We start from the raw sequence: 17127 nt of genomic DNA on the forward strand, positions 1-17127 counted from the left end.
AAGAGGAAAAGGAGAGCAGGCAGGAAGAGGAGACCAGAAGGTGAAAAGAAAGGCGATCAGCAGAAAGTCTCCACTTAGAACAGTGGCTCTTACCCCAGCCCTTGGATACAATCAGCCTATCCAAAAATGACTGTGCATGAGACAGCTTTTCTGCCTATTTAATATGCAAGTCCATCTCATGCATATTCATTGTGAATAGCCTGAAAACCAGACTGGCTTGAGAACCCCTGCTTTAGGGATATGGTGGAATGTCAAAGTGAAATAAAGAAAGGAATCTGTCCTAATCCATCCTTCTTGTCATGGGTGTAAATAAAGGATTTTATTTTTGGCATAACTGGGGGGGGGGGGGGGGGGGTTGCAGTGGACTGAATATCTCCCCCTTGTTCAGCTCTGCTCCTGACTGAGAATAGAGGGATTCAGCTGAAATGTGCAGGATCCGCTCCTCTGCTGTCAGTGCTGGGCGGGAGCAGTAGGTGGCAGCAGTCAGAGGCTCCTCTCCCCCAATCTCCCTCCTACCTCCCTCTCTTCTGATTCAAATAACTTTTCTGGCACTGACGGTTTCACAAGAGCTTCCCCTCTCCATGCTCTGGAGCACAGGGCTTTGACTTTCTCAGCCCGATCTCTCTCTCTGATGCTGACGATGGGGAATAGAAAGGGGAAGTCTCTCGGCGCCGGCAGGAAGGGGTCCGCTCCCTCCTCGGTGCAGCCTCTGGCAGAGCCCCCGGGGGCAGGGCGGGCTCTGGATCCCCTGCAGCCCAGGACCTTGGGCTCTCTGTGGATGGTTCTGGTGCGGCTGGAAGCCACAATGAGCAGCAAGTTGGAAAGGATTCAAGGGGAAATCTCCTCGCTGGAGCTGCGCTCAGGGACCCAGGAGAAGCAAATCTCTGCTCAGGCGAAGCGGCTGCAGGCGCTGGAGAACAAGGTGGGACGTTTCCTCCCTCATCCCTCTGCCTCCCGCAAGGAGAAGCTTGCACTTACAAGGGAAAATCCTGCAAAACATCTTAGGGGCCGATGCAATAAGACGCGCAGTACAATGGGCGCTCATTGAGTGCCCGTTTTCCCAAGACGCGCACAACCACCTCTCCTGGGTGCCCTGTACTGTATTATAATGAGCAGCCGCGTTCTAGGGAGAAATAGCGCATCCCTAGTGCTCAAATGAATCAGATGCCCAGGAGACCTGGCTGAGCACACTTGCATTAGCCACCAGATGTAGTAGTCCTTAGCCCTGCAATAGTAGCCAGAGCAAGCCCAAGCTACATATCACAGCACCCGATGAAAAACAGCTCCAAATCCTAGAGGCATTTTTTTTCATTACTGGTAGTGGTCAGAGCCTCATTTTAATGCAGAAGCAGAGGTGATGCCTCCCACCCAATAAACAGGCTGATACAGTAAAAATCGCGGGAGAGTGGGCGACTGATTCAGTAAATAAAATTATTCAAATTAGGCCCTGCGGTAAAAAGAGGCGCTAGGGACACAAGCACGTCCCTAGCGCCTCTTTTTTGACAGGAGCGGCAGCTGTCAGTGAGTTTGACAGCCAACGCTCAATTTTGCTGGCGGCGGTTCGCAAACCCGCTGACAGCCACGGGTTCGGAAACCGGACGCCAGCAAAATTGAGCGTCCGGTTTTCAACCTGTGAGCCGCAGGCCGATTAAAAAATTTTTATTTTTTTTTAATTATTTTTAACTTTTAGGACCTCCAACTTACTTAATATTGCCATGATATTAAGTCGGAGGGTGTACGGAAAGCAGTTTTCACTGCTTTTCTGTACACTTTCCCCACACCGGCAGAAATTAACGCCTACCTTTGGGTAGGCGCTAATTTTGAAAGTAAAATGTGCGGCTTGGCTGCACATTTTACTTACTGAATCGCGCAGGAATAACTAATAGGGCCATCAACATGCATTTGCATGTTGCGGGCGCTATTAGTTTCGGGGAGGGTTGGACGCGTGTTTTCGACGCACTATTACCCCTTACTGAATAAGGGGTAAAGTTAGTGCATCCATACGCGGGTTAACATTGCGCTCCGCCGGAGAGCCCTATACTGTATCGGCCTGAAAGTGAGTTTCGGGTCAGCCATGGCAGAGCTTCCAGCACAGAAACATGCATGGCCCACATACACAATTACACACTGAGAACACATACTGCACAGATCCTCCCTGGGCTGGCATGTTCCAGTTCATTAATCCCGCCAGGGAACTGCCACAGGACTGGTAAGAGGGTGGAATCAGGATTAGTGAGGGAGGAGGGGCTGTCCGCTACCACCAGGTTCAACATCTCTTGGGTTTCTTTGTGATTTCTTCATTGCTTGTCACTTCAGGTATGACTTAATGCCAGCACCAGGGCAGGCATTTAATTACTTCATGGAGCAATTGGTTCAGGAGCCAACAAGAGAGGGAGCTATTTTAGATTTAATTCTTAGTGGAACGCAGGATTTGGTGAGAGAGGTAACGGTGGTGGGGCCACTTGGCAACAGTGATCATAACATGATCAAATTTAAACTAATATCTGGAAGGGGGACAATAAGTAAATCTGCAGCTCTAACACTAAACTTTCAAAAGGGAAACTTTGATAAAATGAGGAAAATAGAAAAAAACTGAAAGGTGCAGCTGCAAAGGTTAAAAGTGTTCAACAGGCTTGGACATTATTTAAAAATACAATCCTAGAGGCGCAGTCCATATGGATTCCACACATTAAGAAAGGTGGAAAGAAGGCAAAATGGCTACCGTCATGGTTAAAAGGTGAGGAGAAAGAGGCTATTTTAGCCAAAAATTATCCTTCAAAAATTGGAAGAAAGATCCATCTGAAGAAAATAGGATAAAACATAAGCATTGTCAAGTTAAGTGTAAAACATTGATAAGACAGGCGAAGAGAGAATTTGAAAAGAAGTTGGCCATAGAGGCAAAAACTCATAATAAAAACTTTTTAAAATATATACAAAGCAAGAAACCTGTGAGGGAGTCTGTTGGACCATTAGATGATCGAGGGGTTAAAGGGGCTCTTAGGGAAGATAAGGCCATTGCAGAAAGACTAAATGAATTCTTTGCTTCCGTGTTTACTAATGAGGATGTTGGGGAGATACCAGTTCCAGAGATGGTTTTCAGGGGTGATGAGTCAGACAAACTGAACCAAATCACTGTGAACCTGGAAGATGTAGTAGGCCAGATTGACAAACTAAAGAGTAGCAAATCACCTGGACCGGAGGGTATGCATCCTAGGATACTAAAGGAACTAAAAAATGAAATTTCTGATCTATTAGTTACAATTTGTAACTGCCCCCCACACATACATAGCTCTCTGGGGACACAAGGGGACACTGTACAGAGCCCATTTCACTTGCTCTATCAAATGACATTAGGATGCAGGCTGATGGTGGAAGAGATGCCCTCATTATCTTACTACACGAGTGCTGCATTCGACACTGTCAACCTCAAACTTCTAATCTCAGAGGAAACTTTCCTCTCTCTAGCTTGGTTCTGTTCTTAACCATATCAGAGTGCCCCCTGCTGCAGCTCCTGTAACTTCTGCTCACAGCTGGCTGGAGCCCCCTGCAGCCTCTCAGCTCTCTGGAGCCCTCCCTCCTGCTGCTCCTGTAACCTCCCCTCACAGCTCTCTGGAGCCCTCCCTGCTGCTGCTCCTGTAACCTCCCCTCACAGCTCTCTGGAGCCCTCCCTGCTTCTGCTCCTGTAACCTCCCCTCACAGCTCTCTGGAGCCCTCCCTGCTGCAGCTCCTGTAACCTCCCCTCACAGCTCTCTGGAGCCCTCCCTGCTTCTGCTCCTGTAACCTCCCCTCACAGCTCTCTGGAGTCCTCCCTGCTGCAGCTCCTGTAACCTCCCCTCACAGCTCTCTGGAGCCCTCCCTGCTTCTGCTCCTGTAACCTCCCCTCACAGCTCTCTGGAGCCCTCCCTGCTGCTGCTCCTGTAACCTCCCCTCACAGCTCTCTGGAGTCCTCCCTGCTGCTGCTCCTGTAACCTCCCCTCACAGTTCTCTGGAGCCCTCCCTGCTGCTGCTCCTGTAACTTCCCCTCACAGCTCTCTGGAGCCCTCCCTGCTGCTGCTCCTGTAACCTCCCCTCACAGCTCTCTGGAGCCCTCCCTGCTGCAGCTCCTGTAACCTCCCCTCACAGCTCTCTGGAGCCCTCCCTGCTGCAGCTCCTGTAACCTCCCCTCACAGCTCTCTGGAGCCCTCCCTGCTGCAGCTCCTGTAACCTCCCCTCACAGCTCTCTGGAGCCCTCCCTGCTGCAGCTCCTGTAACTTCTCCTCACAGCTCTCTGGAGCCCTCCCTGCTGCAGCTCCTGTAACCTCCCCTCACAGCTCTCTGGAGCCCTCCCTGCTGCAGCTCCTGTAACCTCCCCTCCCAGTTCTCTGGAGCCCTCCCTGCTGCAGCTCCTGTAACCTCCCCTCACAGCTCTCTGGAGCCCTCCCTGCTTCTGCTCCTGTAACCTCCCCTCACAGCTCTCTGGAGCCCTCCCTGCTGCAGCTCCTGTAACCTCCCCTCACAGCTCTCTGGAGCCCTCCCTGCTGCAGCTCCTGTAACCTCCCCTCACAGCTCTCTGGAGCCCTCCCTGCTGCTGCTCCTGTAACCTCCCCTCACAGCTCTCTGGAGCCCTCCCTGCTGCAGCTCCTGTAACCTCCCCTCCCAGTTCTCTGGAGCCATCCCTGCTTCTGCTCCTGTAACCTCCCCTCACAGCTCTCTGTAGCCCTCCCTGCTGCAGCTCCTGTAACCTCCCCTCCCAGTTCTCTGGAGCCATCCCTGCTTCTGCTCCTGTAACCTCCCCTCACAGCTCTCTGGAGCCCTCCCTGCTGCTGCTCCTGTAACTTCTCCTCACAGCTCTCTGGAGTCCTCCCTGCTGCAGCTCCTGTAACCTCCCCTCACAGCTCTCTGGAGTCCTCCCTGCTGCAGCTCCTGTAACCTCCCCTCCCAGCTCTCTGGAGTCCTCCCTGCTGCTGCTCCTGTAACCTCCCCTCACAGCTCTCTGGAGCCCTCCCTGCTGCTGCTCCTGTAACCTCCCCTCACAGCTCTCTGGAGCCCTCCCTGCTGCAGCTCCTGTAACCTCCCCTCACAGCTCTCTGGAGTCCTTCCTGCTGCAGCTCCTGTAACCTCCCCTCACAGCTCTCTGGAGCCCTCCCTGCTGCAGCTCCTGTAACCTCCCCTCACAGCTCTCTGGAGCCTCTTACTGGTGCAGTTCTTATACCTTTCTCAAAAGCTGTCAGTCCCCCTCACTCACATTGAAAGTTGAAACTTGGCATTAGAATATGTTGTTTAAGCAGAATGAAAAATATGGGAAGTTTGAGATGCATGAGAAAATGCCTGAAGCAGAGAGAACACTGAAATTGTAACAGGTAACAAACAGAAGACTCCAGGCCCTGGTCCGAGAAAGAAAAGTTTTTGTTTATTTGCTAGCAAAAGATGCAGCTGACATGTATCAGTAAGACTGCAGGGTAGCCACCTTAAGTACATTCCGTTGTCCTTATCTTTTACACATGCGTTCTACAAGTTAGAGGGCAAGCATCACATATTACAATGGAGGAGCTGAGCCCCCCCCCCCCTCTCTTGCCAGCGTGGAAGTAAGAGTGCTGCCGGGACTTGCAGTCCTGTGGAGGGAATGATGATTTGTGACCTTGTAGTAGTAACATTGTCTCATATACACAGCCCTTTGTCTTAGTTATTTCTGTATAGTCAGCACTCTTTCTGCAGGCAGATTGTTCTAGCATGTTCACTTGCTTGCTGGGTAGAAACGAAACCTAAGACCATCAGCATTAATAAAAGCAGCGTGAAAGCTTAAAAAGCATGAAAGCTTGTTAACAGACTGGCTATAGTGTCTCACTATTCTATCAGTAAGCCTTGTCTCAAACTGTTGGCCCTTTGTAGAACCAGGTGATTCTGATACATCGGGTCCTGACGTCAGGAGGTGCCTTCTTTGTTAGGTGTTAGGGTCAATGCGGGGCCCCCTTCAAAATGAAGGCATCAGATAGGCTGAGCATCCTGAGATGGGGAGGAATAAAATGATAAGCGAATGTACAATAGTAAGTTGTTTTCGCTTTGTGGGTGTGCCTACTTTTCTTCTGTATGTCACCTATACCTGCAAGTTCGTAAAAATAATTATTGTTTCACCAAACTTTTTTGTGTTCGCTATATAATTTTCTAAGAAGGTGCAATACCGTTTCTAACATTTTGTACATTCCACTGCTCCTGAGTCCATTTGTCTACATGCTAGGAAAGAAGAAACTACTGTTACCTGATAATTTCATTTTCCATAGTATAGACAGAGGGACTCAGCTTCCTGCTCTTGGCTGCCAAATGATTGTGTTAATGGTCCTCCTGTGGGGCTACGTGTTCCAGGGGATTACTGCTAAGTGTTCATCCAGTCCCTAGATTGGGGTACATACATTCATTGTCTGAGTTCAGTGTTTCCTGTTGGTTGAGTATAGTAATGGTTGACAGTTTTTAATCAAGTTTTTGGTAGTCTGTCCACAGTTGCTTTTGAAGAGAATACTGGTAGGCATGGGTCACTGCAGGAGTATATATAATATGACCTCCGTTTGCTCTGTCTCCATCTGCTGGCAGAGATGCATAACCCATTGGCCCTGAGTTCATCTGTCTACACTAAGGCAAACAAAATTATCAGAGAAATAGTAATTTCTCCCTCTACCCCCCTAACCCAGGCCCTCCTTTTCAGGCAGCCTGCAGGAAAAGGAGAGTAGAGAGCGAGCCTATGGAAGAAAAAACAGCCACTCTACACACTCACCTAGCCCCTTCCTTTTCTACAAGTAACAGGAGAAGGGGTGATACTGAATCAGAGGCTGCAAGGCAAAAAAATAGACCCAAAAATAGGTTTAATTAACACAAGTTTGGAACTTATGAGTATTAATGACAGTTTTCAAGGCTTCAACCCTAGCATTGATAAGCACCACAGCTCACAAGTACAATTCCTTTTTGTGTCTGTTACCCAGGGCTTAATTTGTCAGAATTTTTTCCTATGGTAAATCAGTTCTGGCTCCCACACAGAGTAGAGCTGATGGTTTTAAATCATTTCCAGCTCCCTGCAGAAACAGAAGAGTCAGTGGTGCCAGGATTTATTTTATTTATTTATTTAAAGCTTTTCTATACAGGCATTCATGATACAATCATATCATGCCGGTTTACAAATAACAGGGGGTGCAATAACTTTATTCTTTTAACCAGTGCAGAGAAAGTAAAAAAGTTACAATATAACAAGGTTTTTGAACTGGGGGAGGAAGGAGACAGGAATAGACAAGAATTAAATAATCTTTACAGAGGTATATTATTTACATTGTCAGTAACGTCTCTTTATGGATATTATTTACATTGTGCGGTAGTGTAAATAATATCATTTCTGGGAATAGGATCATTTTTGCCCCCCCCCCCCCCCCCAAGGCCTCAGAGAAAGCAGAGCAGGGAGTGTTGGCCTTTATTTTTGTACAATGTCCTGGCACATTTGAAAGGCCATATGAGAGGATGGGAAGGAGTGAAAAGGCATGAGGCGTATACCTGTCAGCCCCACTTGCTGGGTGTGTTTGCATATGTATGTGTGAGAGTGTGTGTCTGTGTGTGTGTGTATGAGAGAACCCGTACCTTGCTCCTGCCCCATTCCCTTTTTCTCCATTTCCCTATCCCCCCCCCCCAATCCTACTTCCTTTTTGTCTACAAATTAAGCCTTGGTGGTGGGTTCCTATATCTGCCCCCACAGTTTTTTGTGTCCTATACCTATTTGCCCCTCACAGCTCTCTGGGGTTCCTGTAACTGAACCCACAATTTTTTGAGTCCTATATCTATCTGCTCCTTTACAGATCTTTGAATTTCCTAGAACTGCTGCCCCACCCCCACCTCATTTTCTAACCTCTTTAGATTTGAATTTCAACTGCCACTTCTGCAGCTGCCTCACGTTGCCTAGCAACAATAATACAAGGTGCAGGTCCCATTCCTCTCACATCATTGTCTCCACATATCTCTGAGGCTCCCGTATCTGACCTCCCCTAACTGCCCGCATATCTCTGTAAGGTTTCTTTAACTGTGTCCCCACAGTTCTCTTGGGCTCCTATAAATGCTCTTCATAGACCCCTGCACTCCTGTAAGTGCCCAACAATTATCTGGGGTTCCTGTAACTGTCCCCACAATTCTCTGAGAGTCCTTTATCTATCGGCCCCTCACAGCTCATGAAACTCTCCAATTTTCTGAGGCTCTTATATCTGCCCCTCACAGCTCATTGGAGTTCCTATAACTGTCTCTCCCCCTCCCTCCCATATTCTGACCTCTCTTTCAAACCTCTTTACATTTGACTTTCAACTGCCACCTCTGCAGCTGCGTCTCGTCGCCTAGCAACAATGAATATATAAGGTGCAGTCCCGCCCACAGCCTCTGTGATTGGCAGAGCCGGAGGTGAGCATGGCTGTCACTCAAGCTCTCAGGCAGCCTAAAGCAAACTGAAATTACCAGAAGGTTCCCCTGAGCCACTTCAGCTTCCAGAGGCTTCAAGTACAGACAGTGAGTCAGGAAAGAGAGCGCATTTACTGATTCAGTTCAAGGAAGACAACCCCCATCATCAGTCACAAAAGGCCCAATGAGGAATTGGCTCTAACTTGCTTTGAGCTTTTTGTTGATAAAGCGTGGAATAGAAAATAGGCTCAGTGTGTGCAAAATTTAATTTAATTAGATTTTTATTTTATACATTATAGCATACAGTGAGGCTGAGGAGCTCCTTTCACAGAAGGCAAATTGCTGCCTGCAGTATAAAAGTCCACAGTAGCCCCCATGTGTCAGGGCAGACTCAGCCCGAGTGTGCAGGATCAGCTCCTCTGCTTTTAATGCTTGGGGCTGCTGCAGTTGGCAGCAGTCAGTGGCTCTCCCCAGCCTCCCTCCCTCCTGCTTCCCCTGTCCCTGTTCTGTCCTGAGACTGCCTTCCTTCTCCCACTCTGGGAATACATTAGAAAAGAAGCTGAACACTTGCACCCATCTAAGTCCAGACCTCCCACCCAGGGGTGGATGCAGGGAGGGAGCCAGGGCTGGAAATCCTGCTCAGGAGAATGGCTGCAGGGTTTTCTGCTCAGCAGTAGGAGACTCCCCTACTTAGACATAATAAAAACTGAGCTAGCACCTTCACTCCACACTCACATGCATCCCATCATTTAAAAACATGTATATGTACAAACAATGTTTCACACAATTTTTCAATTAAATACATTCAATTAAATACATCAATGTTTACAAGCGACATCAATGTCAGGTGTGTTAACTCCTATTCAACTTTCTTTAATTAACGTTGAATAGGAGTTTACACACCTGACATTGATATCGCTTGTAAACAGATTGATGTATTTAATTGAATGTATTTAATTGAAAAATTGTGTGAAACATTGTTTGTACATATACATGTTTTAAATGATGGGATGCATGTGAGTGTGGAGTGAAGGTGCTAGCTCACTTTTTATTATGTCTAAGTAGGGAAGTTTGTTGTGAAATTCAATAAATGGTTACACATTAATTTATGTGTGATCTCTCTATTGTGTGATATATTTACAGTACAATTAGAGAGTGTTTAAAAATAAATTACCCTCTGTGATATTTACAGCAGTAGGAGACTGGCAGGAGTTCATTAGACAAGTCGTTATCTATGCCCTTCACCTGTATTGCCAATTCCCAACTCTGTGCCTTCCACCTGACTCACAATGTGCTTAGGAAAGTCTTCCTGAGCTGGTGCGTCATTCTCCTTCTCTCACCTTGTTTAAATCCCATCTAAAAAAAACCCCCACCTTTTTTTAAGATGCTTTTAAATCTTAAAACTGATTGTCCACCTTCAGCCTCTTTAACTAATTTTGACCATTGTCTTACTATATGAAACTCTCCAAATCTCTTGACCTGTATGTTTGTCTTAATTAGATTGTAAACTTTGTTGAGCAGGGGTCTGTCTCTTATGTGTTGTTTGTACAGTACTGCTTGTGTCAAGTAGCGCTATAGAAATGTTAAGTAATAGTATGCTGAATGGAACCAGCAGTTATTAAACCACACAGTTCTTCTCTCTGGTTTTCCTTAAGGATATATCCTGGACTTGTTCGTTTTTTAAATCTTTTTCTCGCTTCATTGGTCATGCTTATTCAAGACAGTGGATTAAAGCCTACCATTTATGCAGATGATATCCAAATTACTGCCTTATAAATATGAAAAGTTCTTTTTTGCTGAATGCATTTAATTTCCCAAATGAAGTAGCAAATTGGCTTTCTAATCATAGAGTGAAGGTCACTCCTAAGTCTGAAGCTCCCTGGGTTAGTCAACGGAAACATTGATTTGGCTATGGCTTCCTTGTTGCTTTACTCTTATCCCTCTCAAATATGTTGTAACACTTGGTGTACAGCTTGACTCTAATCTTTAAGTGGTTTCATACATTTCCAGTATAATGCAGAAATCGTTCTTTTTTCTTTGCTTCATTCGCCATCTTCGCTTGTTACTTGAACCTAAGGATCTAAAATTACTCATCCATGTTTTCACGATCTATAGAATCTATTATTGTATTTCATTTCTTCTCGGTCTTCCAAACTTCCATCTCAAGCTTATTACAATTGCCTGGTCTCTTCCTCCTAGTCTCATCCAGTGTCCCTCCATATGTCTCTGTCCATCCTTGGCCTGATCTTCTGCAACTGTCCTCTTGCATTGGACCTGACCACGCTTGCCTACCACCTTGACCTGACCTCTTGCATTGAACCTGACCATGCTTGCATACCACCTGCCCTGACCCTTGGCCAGTTCCGGTATAGCCAGTCTTCTGCCTTTCCTGACCCCAGCATGTCCTTGGACTCTTGCTCTCTCTACCACCCTAGGAACCTGCCTAAGTCCTGCTGGAACCTAAAGACTCAACCACTGGGGAAGGTGGATGATATAGGTGAAGCTCCTTTTTGTCCCGCTTCAGGGTGCGCTCTCCAACTGTTGGCATAGGCCTCATAGGTTTGCCTGGTAGGCTGTGTTAACTACGCCAAAGCACTAAGGGCTCACTCCCACGCCACTCTTCACAAAGCAATTACAGTTACTCAAAAACACTGCCACAAAGGTAAATTTTGGCATTAAAAAATTTGACCATGTAACACTAATACAGCTCGATGATAATGTTTGGGGAGCGGGCAGCAGTGGAAGGTGATCTCAGCAGTTGTAATGCAAGGGTCCTTACATAGAGTACGTGCTTGGACAGCGCGATGTAGCAGGGATAGGTCCCGAATGTAGAGCGCTGAAGCTGGAGATAGAATAGACTGCAGTTAGTACTCACTGAGGCAGAAGCTGTATAGATGGAAAGCCTGGCAGGTAGAAGTTGTTCAGTGGCCGGCACCAGATAGGGAGAGCAGGCCCTCGAGGAGCGAGTACCCAGTATCCCAGATAGGTACCTGAAACAAAGAAGAAGGGCCCCCGAGGAGCGGGTACCCAGGTTAGCAGTATACCCCGAAGGGCAGAGAGAGAGCTTCCAGCAGCAGCTAGGAAGCGGCAGAGCAGCTTAGACCGGAGGCAATCCAATCCTTGCTAACTCAGTTTGTTAGCCAACGAAGGGCAGGCTAAATACCCGGATGATTGACATCACTTGGAGGGGACGCCCCCGAGGTTCCCGCCATGACGTGGATAAAGACGTGGGTGGTGTGCGTGCGCACCCGTCGCCGTTGCCGATCCGGGGAGCCATCTTCCCAAGGTTTGAGGAGAGAGAAGGAAGAAAGGTGAGGCACAGAGGTCGAAGCCGTCTGAGACCAGACGCAACAAAGATTTTATGCCTGATGTTCTGAGCTTTATTCTTGGGTTCTCCCCTCTACTTTTCAATACTCTTTCTTATGTTTCTTCCCGCTCTCTTTGTTAAGCACAGAAAAGTCTCTTTGACCTCCCCCTCTCCTGTACCTGTGATAACGGTTAATGGCATAAGAGGATCTTCCTTCAGTTACCAGACTTCTATGTATGCAACGCTCTCCCTTGTGATATACAATTAGTCAAACTCTATGATATTTGTGTCTTGGATTAGCCACTGTTGGAAACAGGATACTGGGCTTGATGAACCTTTGATATGACCCAGAAAGGCATATCTTATGTTCTTATGGAGTTACAAGATTTCAAATTATTCCCATCAACTGCTAAATACGAACAAAAAATGTCTTAAAATGTCTGTATGAATAGACCAGAAATTTAAAAACAAGATGGGAGAGTTAGAATGTGTAGCACTAAATGAAGAGGTAGACATAATTGTTATTTCAGAGACCTGATAGAAGGAGGATAACTAATGGGACTGTGTAATACCAGGGTACAAATTATATTGCAATAAAAAGGTGGATCAGATTGGCGGGTGAGTGTGGCATTGTTATGTTAAGAATGGCATAGAGTCAAACAGGATAAAGATCCTGCAGAAATCTGAATGCACTGTGGAATCGTTATGGAGAGAAATTACATGTGTGATGGGGAAGAGTATGGTGGTAGGTTATACTACTGACCTTGAACAGACAAAAATGAAATGCTAACAGAAAACTAGAGGCTAACAAATTTGGCATCCCAGTAATAATGGGAGATTGCAGTTACTGACTGGGTGAATGTAACATCAGGGCAGTCTAGGAAGATGAAGTTTCTAGATTAAATAAATGACTTTCATGTCATAGCTGGCTCAGAAGCAAATGAGAGGGGGGAACTGTTTTAGACTTCATCTTTAGTTGAACACAGGATTTGGTGCAAGAGGCAACGGTAGTGGAGCTATTTGGGAATAGTGATCATGGCATGATCAAATTTGACTTAAAACTAAAGGGTTTACATCAAAGAAAACTGCTGCTCTAGCATTCAACCTTCAAACAGGAGACTATAATAAAATGAGGAAAATAGAAAAAACACTGAGATGCCACTGAAAGGTTGAGTTTACAGCAGGCATGCACATTGTTTAAAAATACCATATTGGAATCCAGATCAAATGTATTCCATGTATTAAAAATGGCAGAAGGAAGGCCCAATGACTACCCACATGATTATAAGGTGGGATGAAAGAGGCTATTATAGCCCAGAGAACATATTGAAAAAAATGGAGAATATCCAAATGAAGAGATTAAGAAAAAGAGATTAAGAAAAAGCATATGCACTGGCAAATTAGATGCAAACAGTAATGAAGCAGGCAAAAACAGAATTTGGAAAGAAGCTTGCAGTGGAGGTAAGTGAATACTTTTTTTTTTCAATAACATCTGAAGCAGAAAGCCTCTGAGGGAGTTGTTTTTGGACCATTATATGATCGAGGGGTAAAAGGGGCTCTTGGGGAAGACATGGACATAGCAGAAAGATTAAATTAATTCTTTGCTTCAATGTTTACTGAGGAGGATGTTTGGGAGATACCTGTGGTGGAAACAATATTTAATGGCAATGATTCGGAGGAATTGTAACAAACCAATGGGAACCTGAAAAATGTAAGATGGTAAATTGATAAACTAAAGAGTATCAAGTCACTTGAACTAGAAGAACATAAGGCTTGCCATACTGGGTCAGACCAAGGGTTCATGAAGCTCAGTATCCTGTTTCCAACAGTGGCCAAGCCAGATCACAAGTACCTGGCAGGATCTCAAGGGATAGGTAGAGTCCATGCTGCTTATTCCAAGAATAAGAAGTGGATTTCTGCAACACCTTAATTGTTAATGGACTTTTCCTTCAGGAAGTTATCCAAACCATTTTTAAACACAGCTATGCTAACGGTTTTCTCCATATCCTCTGGCAACAAATTCTAGAACTTAATTATTTGTTGAGTAAAAAAATATTTTCTCTTATTAGTTTTAAATGTATTACCTAGTAACTTCATTGAGTGTCCCCTGGTCTTTGTACTTTTTGAAAGAGTAAATGATTGACTGATTAACGTTTACTCATTCCATTCCCTTCATTATTTTATAGATTTCTATCATATCTCTTCTTATCTGTCTCCTCTCCAAGCTGAAGAGCTCTAACCTCTTAAGTCTTTCCTCATAGGGGATTTGTTCCATCCTTTTTACATTCTGGTTGGCCTTCTCTATACCGTTTCTAATTCTGCTTTATCTTTTTTGAGACATAGTGGCCAGAACTGCACAAAATACTCAAGGTAAGGTTGCACCATGGAGCGATAGAGATGATCTCAGTTTTTCATGCAACACACAGTTAAGACTTGGACTTCATTGCTGGAGGATGTGATAAAGGCATTCAGTTTAGTGCAGAGCTTCCCAAATGAGGTCACAAAACCTCCAGCCGGGGTCACATGCCTCAAAGGGCAGTCTTCTCCAGAAATCACCAGCTGCAGAAGTAGTGGAAATCAGCATGGGATCTTTGAGATAGCATGCCCTCTCGGGTCCTGCAATGGTCCCGCCCTCGCTTGAGTTTCCACGTTACCAGGAATCCATGTGTGAGGAGGGACTGGGGCCACTACAGGGCCTGTGACCTTTTTCTGGCTCACAGATTCTATGCTTACTCTCATTATTAAAGCTGCTGCCAGTTGCAGATCAACATCAGGTGTTGGACCAGCCATTGGGGAAGAGTGGGCAGAGTGTGTACAGGTCTGTGCAGGTTGTCCCTTCTTCTCTATCCTCTCCTATCACTGAACTTACCTAAGAGAAAAATGTTGCCCCTGTCATCAGCCTGCCATCTCTTCCCATTAGCTGTCATCCACTTATCACCTGAGGTCCAAAGGAAAATGTTGCTGCTGATGCTAGTCAAGGAGCTGTGTGGATGGGGGCTGTTTTGAAAGGAGGGATCAGATACAGGAAGGGTTTGAGGGTTGGATCAGTGGGAGAGGGATTGGCTGTGGAAGGTGAGAGGGGGATGCAAGAGAGGAGCTAGGGGTGAGAGTATCAACTGGGGGAGGTATGTGAGAAAAGAGAAGAAGGGATGACATGATCAACTGGGGTTACACAAATGGCTTGGAGGTGAGAGAAGTTCAGAGGGGAGGATGTAAAAAGCTGGAGTGGGTGAGCGAGCGGCTAGGCTGGGAAGGGGAGAGTAATGGGGGATGTAAGAGGGGATCAGCTGGAGGGGCAGAGGTTGAGAGACCCTTTGGAGGGGGATAGAAGTTGAGAGAGGGGATCAGTTTGGAGTGCAGGAATGGTGAGTGGAGGGACTGTTGGAGACGAACTACACCCTCGCTAATTAGGTTTGGTTGTCCTCTGGGGTCGTGTGAATTTTCAAGTGCTAAAATAGGGTCACATTAACCAAGTAATCGTGGGGAAATCCACTGCTTATCCTTTGGCATAAGTAGCATGGAATTTAACAACTGCTTAGGATCTGCTAGATACTTGTGACCTAGATTGGCTACAACTGAAAACAAGATACTGGGCTTGAAGGACCCTTGGTCTGACCCAGTATGGCAGTTCTTATGTTCTCATCTCTCGCCCATTCATACCTATGCTCTCCCCTCCCTCTGGAAGCCTCTACCATATGACAAGAAACTCTTCCTGGCTTGTATGGATTTAGCAGTGAGTTCTTCGGATATAATGGAACCAGATATTTCTGATGTTCTGGATAATTCTGTTAGAACTGGGATTTTATTTTTCACTGATTTATTCGGATAGCTCTCATAGAAAATAATAAAATGTCACTTTGAGAGAATCTATTCATAGACTTGCAAATTCTGTGGTCCAGAGAGGAAACTCACTCTAGAGACGCACATGGGAGGAACAAACCTGACTGTTCCTGGGGGAGAAAGGTTATAGCGACTCTTCTTCCATGATAAATTGTTAGCAGAATAAAGCCAGCTAAAATATGCATTCTACACATCTGACTGTTTCTGGCTTTTGATTTACATTAGGTACCGGTGACGTTTGAGGACATCTCTGTCTCTTTCTCCCAGGAGGAGTGGGGGTATTTAGATGAAGAACAGAAGGAGCTTTACAGGGAGGTGATGAAGGAGAATTACGAGACCCTGAGCTCTCTAGGTAAGGACTTTATTATCTGTATTTTTAGCAGACACAGAAGATGATTTATTGAAGGTCATTTGTGAATTCTTTCCTGGGTCAACTGCACACCAGAAATTTTCAAAAACAATTAAGACCACTCCTAGCTCTGCAGGATTATCAGAACCATTGGATCATCTTGTGCATCTTCTAGGTCTCCTCCTCTTTAAATCATCCAGGGTCCTCCTGTCACTCTTCCCCACCCGTTCTCTGATTATGGACTACAACCACCTGGCTCTTATGGAAACTCACTAGAGGATATATGACTTGAAGCAGAAGCAATATAAGGGGATTTCCTGGAATCTCTGACTCCAGCTCTGCATCTGAACTGATACCTGAGATTTATTGGATCTTTTGACTTCAGACCCTTCCTGGTGGTCAGTCCAAGCTTTTATCCCACTCTTGTGTTATGAATGGTGATATATTTGGGAAAAGCCACAGATACACCTTTTAGGCTGATTGAAACTTCAAACCCTGCAGCACCTGCATATTATGGAGCTCATGACTTGCATAAAGAAACTTTGCTTAGAATTGGCTCTGACTGTGAACTTGGCCACCTGGGCTAGAAATTTGAGAGGATTCCTCCAGAATTTGTTCTTATCCTGAGAGAAGGACAAAGATCTTATAATACCTGAGCAGTAAGGCTTACCCTAGAGAAGATCACAAACAAAATAATCCCCAGATATGACTGGCAGAAGTAACTGAGCTCTGGTCTTACCTTATGAGTTTATGAGCAGCAGGGTCTCTGGAACTCTTCCTGACCCTTTGGTATGTTTTGGTGACCTCCAGGATTAAGTACTTCTTCCTAACTCTGGAAGGCACTGAACTAGGGAGAACCCAGTGTAACGGGAGAGGTATAACTTCTACACATTTTGGCTTCTACACCAAAGGATGTAGCCCCCTTGGCAAACCAATCCCTGTGGGAAGACTTCTAGTGGCCGAGTGGTGTCAATTAAGCCGTGACAACAAGTTTGATGTTTAATGCACAGGAATATAGTTTACCATTACATTATAAATGAATAATATCACTATTGTAATAGTAATATATTATTTTTATTTCTACAGAAATTATTTCTATAGCAAATCAGATGTTATAAATGACATTCTATATAACCTGAATCATATAGAACAACATAATATAGTAACTTATATTGAATAAGTAATTATTTTTTACTTTAGGTTACCCCTAAAGATAATAATACAGTCCTTCTATAGT

The 17127-nt window shown here is 45.4% G+C and overlaps 1 protein-coding gene across 5 annotated transcripts in view; it reads left to right on the forward strand.

Annotated features, from left to right (window-relative positions):
- The first annotated feature begins 574 nt into the window (after positions 1-574).
- LOC115083722 (oocyte zinc finger protein XlCOF6-like) overlaps positions 575-17127 on the forward strand; it is a 36947-nt gene continuing 20394 nt past the window's right edge. For all 5 annotated transcript variants that reach the window (XM_029587708.1, XM_029587709.1, XM_029587710.1 and 2 more), the window contains exons 1-2: positions 575-922; positions 15767-15893. In XM_029587708.1, the coding sequence (XP_029443568.1) occupies positions 632-922; positions 15767-15893 (418 nt within the window). In that variant the 5' untranslated portion in view covers positions 575-631. The remainder of the gene's footprint in view (positions 923-15766; positions 15894-17127) is intronic.

The sequence above is a fragment of the Rhinatrema bivittatum genome, chromosome 2 (assembly GCF_901001135.1).
Source record: "Rhinatrema bivittatum chromosome 2, aRhiBiv1.1, whole genome shotgun sequence".
NCBI lineage: Eukaryota > Metazoa > Chordata > Amphibia > Gymnophiona > Rhinatrematidae > Rhinatrema > Rhinatrema bivittatum.